Source organism: Mus musculus, chromosome 18 (genome assembly GCF_000001635.26).
Source record: "Mus musculus strain C57BL/6J chromosome 18, GRCm38.p6 C57BL/6J".
NCBI classification, from domain to species: domain Eukaryota; kingdom Metazoa; phylum Chordata; class Mammalia; order Rodentia; family Muridae; genus Mus; species Mus musculus.
In genome coordinates this window covers 64,995,063-65,013,036 of record NC_000084.6, presented here as the reverse complement: position 1 = coordinate 65,013,036, position 17,974 = coordinate 64,995,063, and the positions used below count along the sequence as shown (strand labels likewise).

The following is a 17,974-nucleotide window of genomic DNA, read 5'->3' as shown; positions in this document are numbered from 1 at the left end:
GAACTCAAGTTGTTCATGTCTATTGTTGGGAATTGTTCCCTTACTGCCCTGGCCATAGACTTTCTGAAACTATGACGCCTTTCTTCTCGCAAGTACTTCTGTCAGGCATTTTGCCAGGGCAATGAGAATAATAACTCATCCGGCAAATAAATGGATGACTGTTTTCATGGGCATGGTGTCCTGGGTAAAAATATAGGACAGCAGCAAATAGAAGATCCATCTCCTATTCACATGAATGCGAAGGCCAGGAGAGTGAAAATCTCACCTCAGTTGCTCACTGCCACTGCTGGGGAGGGAACCGATGTCATGGCCTGTCTGTGTGAAAGGGTGGATGCAGAGACCTGGGGTATGGACGGAACGAAACAGGAAGAGAACAACTTGGTCATTGAGATGGAGAAGCTAGGGACGATGCAGCCACAGTGACAGAGAAACAGTAGCTCTTCTGAGGACACAAAGGTTTGACCATAGGTGCTTGGAGAAGCTAAGGGTGAGGTGCAAAGAATATACCAGAAGTCCTCATAACATGTGCTTGTGTCTGTGTCACCACAGGCCTCACAGAATGACTGCCAAGGACAGAACACGGCCATTGCTCAGTGGAAGAACAGAAGAAGAGGGCAAGCATGGACCTGCTGGTGGTTTGAATGAGAATGGCCTGCGTAGGTTTAAGTATTAGAATGTTTGGTCCCTAGGTGGTGGATATATTTTGGGAAGCATTAGGAGGCGTGGCCTTGTTGGAGGAGCTGTGTCATGGAGGAGAGGCTTTGAAGTTTCAAAAGCCTACATCTGACTCAGTCTCGCCCCCCTCCCCTCTCGTGCCTTATGCTTGTGGATCAGCTGTAAGCTGTTAAACTATTGCTCCAGCACCATGCCTATCTGCCTGCCCCAACACTTTCCACCATGATGGTCATGGGTTTGCCCTCAGCAACTGTAATCCAGCCCCCCCATTAAATGTTTTCTAAGTTACCTTGGTCATGCTATTTCATCACAGCTCAGTAACCCAAACTAAGATGGACACTAGTGGATAAAGCTCCCTCTTCAAACGCTAAGGACCAGACATGAAGACAAGAGGCAGTAGTGGACTGAGGACAACTGTTCCCAGCACCTGACTGATGGATCATTCCATAAAATGAAAGGTATATAAAAAAAAAATTGACATTCTAGGCCAAGAAACTATACAAAGACAATCCAAATTATGTATCGTAGTTAGCAGGAAATCTCACTTTTAGAACGAAATGGTTCTATCTACACATTGAATAACAAGAGAACATGAAGTTATATACTATTTGGAGCCTGCTCCAGAAGCAAGAAATGTGTACTTTCTATATTGTCAGGATTATACTACTTGCTCCTTCGCCTGCTTGCTGCGTGAGACTGAGTAACTGCTAGATCCTTGGACTTCCATTCACAGCTACGACTGAACAATTGTTGGGAATTGGGCTGCCGACTGTAAGTCATCAATAAATTCCTTCACTATCTAGAGACTATCCATAAGTTCTGTGACTCTAGAGAACCCTGACTAATACAGAAGTTGGTATACAAAATCACTTCAAGTGAGCTGATGAGGTAGCTCCATGGGTAAAGGTGTTTTCCACACTGTGCTGACTGGCTACTCTTATGTCAACCTGACACAAAACTAGAGGTATTTGTAAGGAGCAAATCTCAATGAGAAGAGGTCTCCATAAGATCCAGCATTGAGGCATTTTCTTAGTGATTGATGAGAAGGGGCTTGGCCCATTGCAAGTTGTTCCATCTCTGGCTGCTGGTCCTGAGTTCTATAGGAAAACAGGCTGAGCAAGCCAAGAGAAGTAAACCAATAAGCAGCGCTCCTACCGCTCCACCATGACCGCTGCATCAGCTCCTGACTCCAGTATCCTTCTCTATTCCTGACTTCCTTCAATGATGAACAGTGCTGTGGATGTGTAAGCCAAATAAACCCTTTCCTCCCCAAGGTGTTTTGTCACAGCAATAGAAACTCTAAGACAAGTTGGTACCAGACGTGAGTACCTGACTGTGTTTTTTGGGGGAGGATGGTGAAGGACTCTGGAACTCTGGGCTATAAAAGCCACTGAGTGTCGAGGGCTGTTCTGTAGGAGCTTGGAGGAAGAGGATGTTGGGAGCAGTGTGAATGATGGACTTGTGACTTTTCAGAGGGAAGCAAACACTCCACTGGCCTTTTCTGTGACTTCTCTGTTGTTCTGGTTGGCTGTGACTGGAGACTCAGCTGAGATGAAAAGATGCCAGGACAACTAAAGAAACACCTTGCTTTGAAGGGATACTGGATGCTGGTCCTCTGAAACTAAGAGTTTACGCATCATGTGTGTGCATGCACACCCACACACAAATAACTAAGTCTTTGTTTTCAAGAAACTTTCAAATTATTGCAAGAGAAGGAGGGGGGTGTCTTGGCAACCAACAATACTGCTTTCTAACTGAGAAAAAGGAGACAAAGGTGCTAAGATTGACTTGCCGTTTTGCTTTCTGGTTCAACCACTAAAATTTGGAAGTCTTTCTTTCAATTGTCTGTACTTTTTTTACCACGAATGACTAACTTTAAGCATTTACGATGACAATGATGTAAGACAATCATTGTACAATAGGGGAAGCCCAACAATGGGCTGAGAACACGGAGGGACAGAAACGTCAACAGCCCTGGAGGTAACCTCACCACCCTTTTCTCTCTGAAGCACACAGGACCACTCACTAGAGTCAAACATGTATTTATTAACTGTGCTGATGTCCTGCATGCCAGCCCTTTAGTAATTTACTAGGCAGTTAACAGATTGTAGATTCCTTATTAAACATGATTTGAATCGGGGTCATACGTCTCCAAAATATTTAGGAAGGAAGACAGGCAGTCGGCTATACATCTGCATCTGCTTGCACAAACATGAATTCAACTTCAGCCACTATTCATGTATCTTATGTACGAAGCAATGAGAATAATTATTTCCACTAAGACAAAAACCATTTTGTAGCTGTATCCATTATCTGTCTTAAATCTGTAGTGTGCATCAAAAGCTTTCACGAACTATATTTAAGCTTGCTGCCCCTGAAAAGAAAAATAAATAAAAGCTGCTGCAATATCTAGGAATCTGACTGCTCCAAGCTCTAGCAAAATTACTCTGTCATTTGCCACCCAGAACCTCCATCAAAGAGTTTAATTTGAAAACCACAACCAAGTACTATTGACACCCCATTCCTAGTTCTAAATATAAGTGCTAGAGGAAAATCAGTAGCCTATCCCACACATTCAAACCACGGCCTGCAGACCACTGGCATATCGCTATGCCCCTGTATTTAGTTGAGACTCCATAAACAATAAACCCAAATCAAAGACTCAGAAGCAAGGTTTTCAGTGACTTTCTTACTCTCCTGCTCTCAACCCACATTTCCCCATGAAGCAAGCTAGAAAGAAACAAGCTTTCCTATTCTTCAAGACAGATCATAGAAACTAGAACCTTTCTTCTTCAAAGCCAGTCATAAAACAGAACAGTATTTCTCTAATATTCTACACTGCTTGTCTGTGTAACAACTGGCCATAAAGAAATAAAGACCCTGGGCCTAGAGGGGTCTTTCCCTTGACTTAGGAAGAAGACTTGGTAAAACTGAGGGCTAGGGAGAGTCCTGGTGAGTCTGTTTCTATGGACTCAGACCCTGTCTGTCCAGCCACCCCTATGTGCTATCCTGGCTTCATAAAACTAACATTTCAGTTGTAAATCTTGGGGATCAAAGAAAATGTGGGTGCCTTTGTTACTCCATTATCATCTCAACAACACAAATTTCATTCAAATCATTAGGGGTAAAGGCTATACTACTGTCCAAATGTTTTATGTTGTTGCCAAGAGACTAAGTCCGGCTAAAGCTTAACAATCTATCTGGCTCTTTACTGGAAAACAGAAACAAGCACACAGATGAACACACACACACACACACACACACACACACACACACACACACACAGTGGTTTCTGACTTAGATAACTACCTATAGCCCCCAGGAAAGGTTTTATTTTCCATTTAAGAACCTATTCTTTGGCTTAAGGCTTATAGTTTTAAAAATGGTTGTTTTCAACCATTTTGTTCCTCAAGATATAAATATAAAAAAGTTTTATAAGGACATGACAAAAAGAAAAGACTAATAAAGAGGACGGAATCCTTTGGGCTGGCAAGATAGCTCAGCAGTTAAGAGCACTGACTGCTCTTCCAGAGGTCCTGAGTTCAATTCCTAACAACCAAATGGTAGCTTACAATTATCTGTAATGGGATCTGATGCCCTCTTCTGGTGTGTCTGAAGACAGTGTGCTTGTATAAATAATAATATAAAAATATAAATAATAGTTTTTTAAAAAGAGGAAGGAACCCAGCAGCAACTTCAAGCTTTCACATGTGCATGCATACACACGCATACATGTGAACCCATACACATGCAAACACCATACACACACATTTGAGAATTCCATTGCCAGGTTTCCAATAGGACATTTAACTTTCAATCGTGCGAATGCATGGCAAATCCAGAGGACAGCCATCCCAAGGCCTCTTGGGCTGCACTCTGGTTATGGTATAAAGCAGTCAGGGCTGTGGAAACCAGTCACAGGCAGAGGGTGCATCCTTCCTGCCTCCTTGGGTATGGACAAGGGGGGGGGGGACGACGACGGACCCCTTTGACCATCCCATCATAGAACTGCTCTGGCTGAACCCTCTCAGCCAGAGCCCCTGAAGGTGTGAACAGTAGTTCAGTTTCTACAAAGTAAGTATGGCATGGCTTTTCTGAGAAATGTTTGCTTCAGATTTACATCTCAAGTTGGCACCCCTCTGAGCTCCTTATGTCTGCGCTCACAGAGGCCAGAAACCTAGCAAGGAAACCAGGAGGAAAAAGAGGGGAGCATACCTGGAGAGAAGAATAGAAAGGTCATCTCATACCCAAGAAAGTGCCACACTCGGATTCACCTCCTGTATACTAGGGCTACCATCACTCTGCCCTTGCTGCCTGTCATGATCAAGTCTGAACCATTCACTTCAGCTGCTTTTGGCTTTAGCCATATCAACAAAACCTATCAAGCACCTACGACGTGCAGAGCATGTCCTATTCCTGGAACTATATCAGATTCTCAGTGACTGCTACATCATTGAGGTTTAGAAATAAGGAAGTAAAGAGGAGTCTTATTATTTTTGCTTTTCTTTAATCTTAATATATTCATAAATCGGGGGGAGGGGCAGAGAAAGCAGGGGACCACACTTCTGAGGAAGTGACATTTACTAATAAACAACATTAGGGAAGATCCCCCAAAACCAAAAACACAAAAACAAAACAAAAAACCCACAACTTAAAAAGAAATATATTTTTTTTAAATGTTCAGACATACACCCTGCCCTGTAAGAATGAATATCAGACATACCACAGCTTTTCCTCCAGGATGCAAGATCTCTAGAAAGATCTATGCTAATGGCCCTGATAGGGAACAGCAAGCCTCGGGGTCTGACAACCTAGTTACGGGCTACCCTGGGCATTCATCAACTTGCTATGCTCCTTCACCTCCAGGGACCAAGTGGGCAGGTGGTATACAAGCTATAAGAAATTACTTTTAAAGGACACTGTACTGGTTCACATAGAGACCAGGAAAAGCACAAAGTATAAACAATAATGTGGGTGTTTCAGGATAAACGATGGGTGGTATTTATAGCTGAGGAAGAAGGTTAATATTCTTTCAGGTTATTTTGGCATTTTTCTGGGATAGGGTGGGGAACAAGAACAGGTTCTTTAGGGTTCCATATGAATCACAGCAGCAACGGGCTACTTGGTGCGGAGGTTTTAAGACAAACACATCTTGGTTCAAAGGCTATTATTACCTTTGCAGATGTTGTGGGTCTCAGCAACACCCTGGACAGCAAAGCTGCTCCAACGGGCCCTTAGAGGGAAATGGAGGCTGGCAAAGAGTCTACAGGCCCTAAACCTAGGCTCTGGAGAGTGTCAGTGCTCTGTGACAAGACAGTAAGACAATCCAGCTCCCGCTATTCAAGAAACAATGTCCAGGAGAAACACCAAAAGCAGGCCCAGCTCTTCACTGAGGAAAGCCAGGTGCGTGTAATACAAGCTTCTGAGTTCCCTGGGACCCAAGGGCCTCAGTTCTACCTAGAAGAGAAACCCACCACTGACCTCCAGTCATGAATCCTTACACGGACGACAGCCTGGCATTTCTAGATCACCAAGATCTCTTAGGAGTCTGGATTTTTAATACAGAATCTTCCAAACGTTAGCTCAGAATTTTCTCAGTACACCACAAGCAAAATCGACACACTGTGGATTTCTTCTAGTCCATGGGGATCAACAGTCCCCACACTGTAGCCTGAAATGCTATTCTATTGATCAAGGGGGACTTCAAGGTACTTAGAGCAGAAATCAAAGGACGGGGGGTTGTTTTATGTGATATTTTCAAAGGGGCAAAAAAAGAAACCACCAATGAAGACAGTGTGCTCGTATAAATAATAATATGTAAAAGCAAATTCATATTTTGAGTCTATATTAATATTTTAAGATGTAGCCAACACATCAACTTACTGGTTATTTACTTTTTGCCATTTTAGAGGGAAAATATTTGATATTATTGGGAGCAAACCGTCCCCACAAAAACCCAAGAACTACCTCAGCGCCGCTGATAACGGCATGACAAGATGCTGTGATGTGTCTCCCGTTCCGGTGTCTAAATGTCACATCTAATATACAGGAAACACATGAGAATAAGGACCCTGCCATGGTCAGCTTCAGCTGTCAACTTCCCACAACCAGTCAGGAAGAAGATACCACAACTGAGGAATCTCCTAGATAACACACTGGCCTGTAGCCTTATCAGTAAGGTATTTTCTTAATTGCTAATTGATGGACAAGAGCCTAGCTCCCTGTGGACAGTGCCATCCCTAGATAAGTGGGCCCTGACTGTTTAAGAAAGATAGCTGAGGGCTGGAGAGATGGCTCAGCGGTTAAGAGCACTGACTGCTCTTCCAGAGGTCCTGAGTTCAATTCCCAGCAACCACATGGTAGCTCACAATCATCTGTAATGGGATCCGATGCCCTCTTCTGGTGCGTCTGAGGACAGCTACAGTGTACTCATATACATTAAATGAATAAATAAATCTTAAAAAAAAAAAAGATAGCTCAGCAAACCAGAGCAAGCAAGCCATAGCAGTGTTCGTATAAGGCTTCTGCCCCAAGCTCTTGCCTTCAGTTCCAGCCATAGCTTCCCTCCATGATGGGAACACATTAATTCATTAATTGATGACATCACCAGGAAACAATGTAATATGCTCAATGAGACAGGATACCTACCAGTCACTCAAAGCTAAGAGGGGAGGACCTAGTCTAGACCAGAGTCCAACAGACCTGACCGATTAGATGCAACATGAGCATCTGAGTCCACTCCCAACAGCCTAGCTGGAAAAGGCATTTTAGAGACACTTAGGGGAGTTCACTTCATGGACAAGGTAACAGTGCCCATTAAGCAATTCCTTTTAATTTTGTAAAGACAGTTCTGTGGCTATACACAGACATTATTTGTTGATTTTTGGAGACGTGGGCTGAAGTACTTAGGGACTAAAACCATGTTACCTGTAATTTGATTTTGAATACTCTTGGGGGGAAAACTGATGAAACAAACACAGGAAAATATTAACTTAGATCTAGATAAAGGAGACCAAAATGAGCTAGTGCCATAGGGATGTGAGCCCTTATTACATGGCATTACAGTATTAGGATTCTTAGCCAGAGGACAGAGGGCTTTCTCTACATATTATACCTCCAGAGCCCTTCAGCCCATTTGTTTCAAAATTCAAACTAGAAGCTGCCAGAAGAACAATCACATTCAAGTCAGTACTAAGGGCTCACCCCACTAAGGGCTCACCCCACGAATGACAGTGACCCAATCATGTACAGGTCAATACTAAGGACTCACCACACATGACAGTGGCCCAATCGTGTACAGGTCAGTACTAGGGGCTCACCGCACAAATGACAGTGTCCCAGTCTTGGAAGGGCATAGTAGAGCTCACCACACACTCTGTGAAACCGTGAAACATCACTTTCAGTAAGGGAACATGAAATCCCAGAGCGAGTTTCTATTTTAAAGAGTGGCTCTGTTTCCTCTTCTGAAAGTTCACACCGAGAAGACCTCAAGGAGGAAAAGTTGGCAGCTATTAAAATGTAGTCTTACTTGGTTGTTTACATCTAAGATAAAAGGTCAAAAGTCTGGACACTCAAGTGTAGCTGAAGAAGAGCAGGTATTCCAAGTTTAAAAGGAAAACTTCCAGATCCTACCAGCAAAGCACATCTATTCTCAACCTAACAGTCCCAACTCAAAAAGCACCTATAAGCTACCATGGGCTACAACGGGCAGTAGGTTGAATCTGCTAACAAGGTATGGAATGAAAATGTGGAAGACCTCTGCTGGCCACCTGCTCTGACAACCCAGGTAGCGCCTGAACTCTCAGCCCTCAAGAGCAGCATTCCACACATCGTGATTTGCTGACTCTTGCTCGCCTCCATTTCTTCATCGGCAAAGCAGAAAAACAAAGATACCTACTGTGTGTAGACAGTTCCGACCATCAGTCCTGGTCACATAAGCAGCGCTGGCTAGTGTGTGCATGGCGAAGTGTATAGCACCCCATCACACATAGGTAAACCTCTACCGCAGATACAAATCTCTAACAGGAGAGACTCCCGGTTCTACAGCCTGCACTCTCTGTCAAGCAGCCCAATGAGGAACCAAAGAACATGAGGCCAAGGTGACTCAGGTCACAAATCCTAACACCTAACCAGGACTCTTGTAAGTCTAAGCATCCCAAAGGTGTCAGCTGAAAGCTGGGTTGCCAGGAAGAACACAGGATATGAATACCTTAAACAGGTACCTATGTACTTTGGCCTTGCACAGGTATCCATATCCACAGGTCTTTGGCCTGCACTGTGCTGGCTGTACACCAAGACTTAAACTGAGGCCTAGGTACTGAGCTCAGCTATGAGCCGGAGCTTCAATTTCACCTCAGGGTCCCAAAGATAACACAGGACCCCTCCGCCAACCCAGGAAGGTACCATAGTAAAGGCCTCTAACTAGCACAAGAACACTAGCATGCTGGTGTGTCCCCCATCTGTATGGGGGTGGTCCTCATGTGTTGTTTGTCCAATAAGCAGGAGATACCGTGACTCGCTGCCCTCCTGCTTCATGCCTCGTACTATCCTGACTGCGCATGTCACTGTGGTCAAAAAGCAGGACCTGTGCCTGTCCCATCAGAAAGTATCCACAAGGATGCAGCTTCAACTTCTGCCTTGGCTCTCAAACGATGCCTGACCCACTACCTGCATTTCAGTGGGATGGCGGCCAAGGTGACCCACAGCACCTGTGTGTTCCTCCATCCATCTCCCACGTCCTTGGGTCTTTCCTGACTCCTAATGCTAAGGGGTTGGTACAAAGGCCCTGACCCTCCATTCCCAATCCTGGCTTGGCCTTATTTATCCAGAGAAACTTCTGGGATCTACTATAGTATGGGTGAATTCATCCCTCTGCAAGATACAAAACTGTACCTTTTAACAGATGTCAGCACCAAATCCCCTTTGTCCAACATTTCTTTATCTGCCATCCTGTGCCTGCCTACCTATCTACACACTCATCAGGCACGTGGCTTCTGGTGAGCTCCCTCTGCTGTGTCTCCAGAGCTCCTGAGAGAATCAGAACAAGGACTTCCCCTGGATGCCCAAGAGAGGAGCGAGGGTAAGGAGTCCACAGCATCTGCAGGAAGAAGAAAATATCCACTCTCTAGGCTGGCAGCCCTATTGGAACACTCCAATCCCACTGCATTTAAGGAGTTCAAGTCAGTGTACTGACCCCAATCACATACAGGATTCCTGGGCCTACCACAGTGATGAAGAAGCAAGACTGGCCTCTAAACATACCAGCTTTGTAAGGTAAGAGCTGGAGGAAGACAGAGACTCAGCGACTCACTATAGACCAGGGACAACAGTTGCTCCAACCTTTGGACTATAGGGCACATCACAGGGAAGGGACCTGTACGTGTATTCTGCCACTGGAACAGGCCAATGGGGGAGGGGGCAGTCAAGTGAGAAGCTACCACAAAGAATGCAAACAGACTCCCAGCACAACTAAAAGCAGCAGCCACAACAAGCAACAGCAACTTGTTTAGAGTGTGGTGAGTTCTCAATGACAGAGTAGAAGCAGCAATGATGAAGAGAAGGGAGAGGTGAAGTGGGCCCCATTCGTGCAGACTCTAGGTTGTCTCTTAGGGACAGTGGGGGCTATAGGAGACTCTAGAAGGTGAAGACCAGAATACAATCCTAGCCATCAGAAACCAAACTAGCAGAGCTGCCAGCCAAGGGGCTGTGGAGAAAGCTCAAGTCAGTAAAGGGCTTGTCACGCAAGCACGAGGGTTTGAGTTCAAGTCCCAGAAGCCATGTTTAAAAAGCAAGTGTGATGGAACGCTTGGGGAAGCAGACACAGTTAGATCCCTGGGGTCTGATGGCCAAATATGGAGTACCCTAATCAGTGAGGTCCGGGCCAATGGAATGCCTTGTCTTTAAAAAACAAACAAACTGAAAAAAAAATCTAAATAATCAAAAAACCAAAGTGGATATTACACAAGTGCACACACACATACATACACAGACATGCACACACACACACACACACAAGTGCACACACACACAAGTGTACACACACATATAATCAAGGTAGACATTACACAGGTGTATGAACACACACAAGTGCACACACACATACATGTGCACATACATATACACTTGCACACATAGTGCACACACACACACACACACACACACACGCGCGCACACACACACTGGAAGATTAAAAGGTACAAGCCAAAGCTGATTGAGGCCAAGATAGAGTTGCAACCCTGGGGCAGGCAGCAAGCTGGAACAAAAAGGCTCAAAAGCAGCCAGGCTTCAACCGGCCCCTGCAGATGGCAGAACAGTGCTTCAGTGTCTCACTGGCATCCCACTCTATAAAGGATTCAATTATCTTTTGCCTGGCACTCTTCTGGAGCCGGGCATGGAGGTGCGTGCTTGTAAGCACAGCATATGGGAGGCAGAGGCAGGACAATTGAGAGCTTCAGGTTTAACTGGATATGGCAAGACTGTCTCAAACAAACAACACATTTGGAGGGAGGGGGAAAATCACTGCCTTTCTTTGTCATTGTAGAGGGAATAAAGACTGGGTGTCTGCCACCTAGGGTGACAAGAGACTCAATCTGCATCTTACGCCTTGGCATCCCATTTTGCAGTGTTGACTTCAAGGTAGAAGTGTCCGAATCTTAGAGGAAGAACTGTGTGACTGTCCTTTCCTGACCTCCAGGTGAGGCGGGCAGGGAAGTCCCCACTGCCACTCTTCATATGAGTAGTCTGCACCAAGGCTCAGATAACTGATCTGCTCTGAACAAAGGGTCTTTCTGAATAGAACGTAGACTTGGCAACAGTAGGAACGAAAAACAATCTTTGCATCCTAAGTCCTGGACTGTGGCCCAGGGAACCAAAAAAGGAGAAGAGCGTCTCGGCATAGGTCTCTCAGGAGAGGATTGGTGAGTTCCTGCTGAGGGGACCCAGACCACCAGGGTGTAGCTCTCCCAATGCCTGATCTTTGAGCTGCCTTCGGCAGCTGCCACCACTGTGCTAGAAGAACAAAGAGGAAGTACTCTACTTCTCCACAAGTACCCCCAAATTACCATGCAGGCCAAGTCTCACATTTTGTCTCCCTGGCCTCCCACACCAGTATCCCCTGTCATGCCTCCGGCCAAGGAACTTCCATAGTGAGAGTTCCAAGCTCCTACCCTGACTGTTGCCAGGGAGACGGAGTTCCAGCGAGGCATGGGCTGGGGGTGAAGGGAAATTGCTTGCTGGCCCAGGGTTCTGAAGCACACAGTGGCAGGAAACACACTGCAAAACCTGCTCTTGTACTCGTGACCACGGCCTAATGCTACCTCAGAGCTTCCGCTGACTGACCACTGTGGGCTCTCCCTGGGCTCCAGCCTTCGGCTGCAGGGTGGTGTTATCTGTTTCACAGACCTGCTGGTGACACAGAGGGTTTTGAAAGATGTGTTAAGGTCAGGCGGAAAGTGAATGAGGGTCACCAGAAAAATATCAAGTAATAAGACAAGGCTTAGAAGGACAACATCATCAACCAAGCAAACCAACGAGAGCAAACAAGTCCATAAAAAGAGGGAGGAAATGAGGGGACCCTGGAAAAGAGCTCTTCACCCCAGAATCAGGTGAATCAAGAATGTCAGTACATTAGCAACAACACGTGCTGCCAAGGCCATCTATCTGTATAGCAACACTCCTTGTATAGAGGGATACTTCAGAGAAGAATGCCAGGACAGCAGTGCCTAAGGCCTTAGCACATGTGACCAAGGACAGTTTGGTGAACTAACAACCTGACCATGTCTGAGACTCTCATGGAAACCCCACAGTAAAAGGCATATCTTCACCCTGCTGAACTATCCTGTGACTCATGGTTTTCCTTATCAGACTGTAATCCTATCCAAGGCACCCAGGAGCCACCCTATGATCACATCCAAAATACAGAAGTGGGGCAGAGTCATTGGAAACCTGTTGGGCAGCACCCGTCTTTCTGTTAATCTTCATGTTTACATCTTTGTTCAAATGTCTTCAGTGGGACATAAACCCATGCCAGGAAGTTTGGTAAGGTAAGGTAAGGTAGGTCGAGGCCCGGAGACTTGGTGGGCACACACCTGAGGCTTAGGCGACTTCCAGCCCCCCTGCCAGACAGAACAAGTGCTATGCTTCTCACGCAGAAGAAACGTATCTTACCGTCAAGTAGGCTCAAGACAGAGGTCTCCATGCTAATGAGGTACCTAGAGGTCCTTCTCTGGCACTGATCTCTCAGGCTACACAGTTTGTCTTTCTAATTTGCATCTAATTTGCACCAGGTCCTTATTTTCATACAAATAGGAAAACTGAGAACTGAAATTTATAGGTGTTCTTATAAGATTCTGAGCCCAGTTCCATTACATTAATAGCAAACTGAGAAATGGGATCATAATCTATTTCATCTTTTAAAAATGTCTTTTAAGACTTTATTTATTTATTTATTTATTTATTTATTTATTTAACTCAGTGGCAGAGGCAAGCAAAAGCTATATTAAGAGAATCTCCAGACAACCCGTGGACAGACACTGAAAGGACACTGTGTTGTCGCTGAAAGCTAAGGGGCTAAGAAAGGAAAGGTCGGTAGACTGTCCCTGCAGACAAAACACACGTGCAAGTCTGACAGCCTGAGAGTGATGCTCCAAACCCACATAAAGGTGCAACGAGAGAAGCTGTCTGCTGACTTCCACATGCACACACCTAGACTCGTGATTTTTTTTTTAATTTTAATTATTTCAAAGGTCATCTGAGCTGAGTTGGGCGATAGTGGCAGGATATGAGGTGAAGCTTTGATAGGGATGGAATTTGAGAATTCCAGGAACTGGGGTCATTTCAGGTTGGTAGGAGGAGAATTCCTGGAAACAGTGACAGGGTTGCCCTGGAAGGGAAGAGAGGGAAGCGCAGGGCTTTCCTGTCCCCACCTCCAGGGCAGGCCTCCCTTTGCCTGAGCATACATAGTAAGGTGGTCAACCCTGCAGTGTGATTCACAGCATAGGAAGGTGCTCAACACCACAGTGTGTGTTCACAGTCAAAGGAGAGATACCATTTGCATGGGATGTGTGTCTCGCCCACATTCCCACAGCACAGGGAAAATGCTGGGCTTTCAGACACTCCCATTCCCAGGGACCCATCCACCCTAAGAGCTTGTCTTCCATTAGTTGTTCGAAGCACACAGAAGAAAGCTTTTTAAACAATACGCCAATATTCGCTTCTGTTTTTTTTTTTTTGATAATTTCTCATTCTATAAACTCATATACTATCATTAACAGGCAGAGTTCAGTGATGTGTGGGGTGTGGGCAGTCAGACAACAGAGATGTTACATGCACTGGCAGTAGAGGATTTCTCTAGGGTTTGGGGAGGGAGGCAGGTGTGACATGTTAAGGGGCCCTGTTATTCATGGTCTCCTGCATCCGGCAGAGAAGCTGTAATAAGAGGACCATAGGGCAAAGCATGGGGGCCAACAAGAACATGATGACATGAATCTTCAGCAGGCACCGGCCCTCTTTTGAGACCTTTCCACCACAAAATAGAAAAGGGCCTTGGACAGGGGACAGTAGGCTGTCTAGTCATTGAACTGCTGGCCTCTGTGACATAAGGGACTAGTTGGCCTTAGCGCACACTACTGAACTATCTCAAGAATAATCGAGCAAGCTGGGCTCGGACACTTCTAGGTCTCAGCTGGGTCAAAGCTCAAGAGCTCTGTGTGCTTCAAAGTCTGGCTCAAATCCTTTCACACTGTTTTATCATCATCCTGCCTCCTTCCCATAACATACTGCCATGCCCTACAGAGAGCCTACCTGGCCAAAAAGGCCTGGGAATATCACAAGCAGCACTTGAAATGAGTGCTAAAGCACCCAGAAGCTCAGACGGCCCCCAAACCAGGGGGCCCCCAAACCAGGCCATTGGTGAGACAACGAACACCACCAGCAACACCCAGCCACCCCATCCCCGGACGAAGATTATACACGTCAGCCACACCAGGTTCAAGAAATAGTTCGTGCTTTTATTTCCCCCTAGTGAGGAATTGAAAGCACAAAGCAAGCCCCAGAGAGGCCATCCCTCAGCATGTCTGGAGAACTGCCTCCTCTTCCTCCCGTGGCTCCCCGAGGTCAGATGTCTGTGTCACTTACATACAATGCTGTGCTGTGGTTTTTGTAAATAACCAGTGCATATCTCCCATATACCTTGAATCACTTCTACATCTCCCACAGTACCTACCCTAACTAAACACTGCGCAAGTCATTGTTGTACTGTATTGTTAAGAAACAACGGCTGGGTGCGCATGGGGAACCACTGTACATGTTCAATACCAACATCATTCGCCCCCCCCCCAATATTTCTGATTGGGGATTGGGAGACTCCACACGGATTCAGAGGCAGCAGAAGTGATAAAAATAAGCACGGCCATGTTCCCAAACGGAGGGGAGGAAGAACCCTCACCCGAATCCACTTTCCTCAAGCAGCCAGCCCTAATGAGGGACCCAGCTGAGCACCCTGGTGATGCACTTAGACATCATGATTAGACACCCATGCAAGTGCCACCCTCAGCCAGCTGCAGCACCATCAGGCACGAAAGCAACCACCCAGGTGGCTCTGCAGAAGCCTGTGGGTGGTCCAGGGGCACCCCTAAGTTTGAAAAGGATTTACCAGCCAGGTCTTCTGGCTCAGGCCGACAATTCCAGCATTCAAGGGGCAGAGACAACAGGACCACAAGTTCAAATCTGGTCAAGGGAAACTTAGTGAGCCTCTGTCTCAAAAGAAAATATAAGTGTGTGTGTGTGTGTGTGTGTGTGTGTGTGTGTGTGTGTGTGTGTTCAGTTGTTGAACATTTGCTTAACATGCACAAGGCCTTAGGGTCAGTCCCCAATATCCCCCACTACCACCAAAGTTTACCAGGTTTCCCAGAAGCCCCCATACACACAAAAAAGCAAACATACCTGGCTCCAAATATGTCCTTCTTGGCGAGGTCAATTCCAGAAACAACTTTTACTCTGAGGATACGGGATTCTCCCTGTTGGAAAAGGGGAGGGAAAATGACAAGGTTAAAGCTGATCTGTATGAAGACAGTTCTCTCGACCTGATGCTTCAAGTCAGTACTGATATATGCTTAGGAACTCCTGCTCACAGCCGTGTTCAGAGGGCAACACGGCAGCTATACAATGCTAAGGCTCAAGCCAGGAATGTGGATATGCATAGAATCCTAGTGCTCAGGAGGCAGAGGTAGGAAGTTCTCGAGGCCACCTTCGGCTACACAGTGAACTCCAGGCTAGTTAGGGATATATAATGAGACTCCGTATAAAAACAAAAGTCCAAATGGGTGGCTGGGAGGATAGCTCACTCAGTTAAGCATTTACCCTGCAAGCAGGAGAATCTGAGTTCAATTCCCAGGACCCACATAACAAAACTGGGCATGGTATGAGTTTGCAATCCCAGTGCTGGGAAGGCAGAGATAGGGTGTATCCCTTGGACTACTGAAGTGATTTGCTGAATTACAGCCCAGTGGAAAACTGGGTCTAGAAAGAAAGGAAAGGAAAGGAAGGAAGGCAGGGAGGAAGGCAGGCAAGCCAACCAAACAAGGTAGATGGCATCTTGAGGAACAAGATTTAATACACAACACAATGGGAAAAGACTCTAGAAACTGAAACGTCCTGATTAATCAAACCGAGATTTAATTCTAAGCAGCCAGGTCATTAACATCAATTACTTCTAATATTTGAGGAAATGCTGCCCAGGTGTACCAAGATCACAAATAATCACAGGGGAGACTGAGATAATATCTGCCAGTGATCAAGTACTAAAACCACTATAAATAATTCTTTTTCCAAGTGCATAAAGTGATTCAAGTGGGTATATTTATAGATGTGGCCAGCAATAGAATAGAAAGACATTTTATGTAGAGAAATATCTAAGAAAACAAAGTGTTTCTCAAAAATGCAGTATTAGCAAGCGACAATAACTCCCTGGTTCCGATAAAGAGAAATCAAAAGTCTCATTCTGAAGGGTAACCTTCTCAGACTGGTTAGTCAGCTTTCCATCCACCCACCCAGTCATCCGTTTCCTCTATCCTTCTAGTATTTAAGTCTCTCCTAGGCACTGGCACTGAACTTGGCCTTCAGATAAAAACCAAAGTCTACTGGAAGTTACAGACACCAGCACATCTGTAGCAGGTGAAGGACCAAAGGTTGAGAATCTCCTGAGGATGGAAGAGGTGGCGTAGGAGGAGGGCTGAACCAAGGTCATGGAAGTCTGAGTTTGGCTCACTAATAACATAAGCTGAAATAGAGAATTGTGTTCAATACACCTAGGTTACAAATCAGATGGCCAATGGGAGAAACACTGGGTCTGAGTTAGAGATGTCGGAGCTGATCAGCCTAGACTGGGAGGCTGGAAGTGATTGACAGCGGTCTCCAGAAAGTTATCCAAGAATAAAATAGAAGCAATGACTAGGAATGGAGCCCTTGGGACACAGTGGTGAGCAATGAGAGAGACACAACCCAAAACTCATCTGCCAAGGAAGAAAACCTGCACGATCATATGATGATAATGGAGAAAACCAGGGCAAAACCAAAGGTGGATCAAATCTGCTAACTAAACACAGATCTGCTATACGTTTGGACAGCTAGGACACATGTTTGAGATGACTTGTACCGCAGGAGCCTTCCCTCCACCCATGCATCCATCTCCTATCCCACTCTGCCTTTCTCCCTCCCTGACATAGCACTGCCTCCACACAAATACAGAGGAAAACACAAGAATATAAAGAAGATGTTCTCTTCATATCTGTGCCGGGGGGATCAGGTCGGTGGCACTTTGCGGGAACCGTGTTCATTCTCCAGCATCTAAAACAACAGCAGTGTTTGGCAACCCCGAAGGACTGATCAGGAGAGGGAAAGTAAGGGCAGAGCCATCGGGGATAACAAAGACACCATGCCACCTTAGACACCTTAGACAGCCTCCCTTGCAGTTACCAAAGCACCTCTGAGTCTGCTGAGATAGTCCTGACCTATCTTCTATATGCTCAAACACTTGTGCTCACACATGCAAGAAGAGTGTGTGTGTGGGGAAGGTGGGAGGGGTGGAATCTGAGGACACCACAATGGCTGGGCATTGTCTAAAGGGGTGACAGGCTAGTGTCAGGTGCCACTAAAGGGACACCAGGCAGCAAGAGGAGACGTGTGGAATGACCCTGAGGTAGAGAAGTGGATACCTGCTAAACCTGGAGTGTTGCTGACGTTCAACTCAGACCCAGCTGGGGCTGCCTGCACCTGTGATGGTGGATGTGGAGGAAATGAAGGG

At 45.8% G+C, this 17,974-nt stretch overlaps 1 protein-coding gene across 15 annotated transcripts in view; it reads right to left on the bottom strand.

Annotated features, from left to right (window-relative positions):
- The window catches only part of Nedd4l (neural precursor cell expressed, developmentally down-regulated gene 4-like), a 333,347-nt gene that overhangs the window by 204,790 nt on the left and 110,583 nt on the right, over window positions 1-17,974 (bottom strand). For 13 of the 15 annotated variants that reach the window (XM_030250638.1, XM_030250641.1, XM_006526382.4 and 10 more), the window contains exon 2: window positions 15,616-15,689. Coding sequence is in view for 5 of the 15 variants with exons in the window: in XM_006526374.4 (XP_006526437.1) it covers window positions 15,616-15,689 (74 nt within the window). In the remaining 10 variants the exon portion in view is untranslated. The remainder of the gene's footprint in view (window positions 1-15,615; window positions 15,690-17,974) is intronic. The other 2 variants (XM_006526376.4, XM_030250643.1) reach the window with 1 other exon arrangement.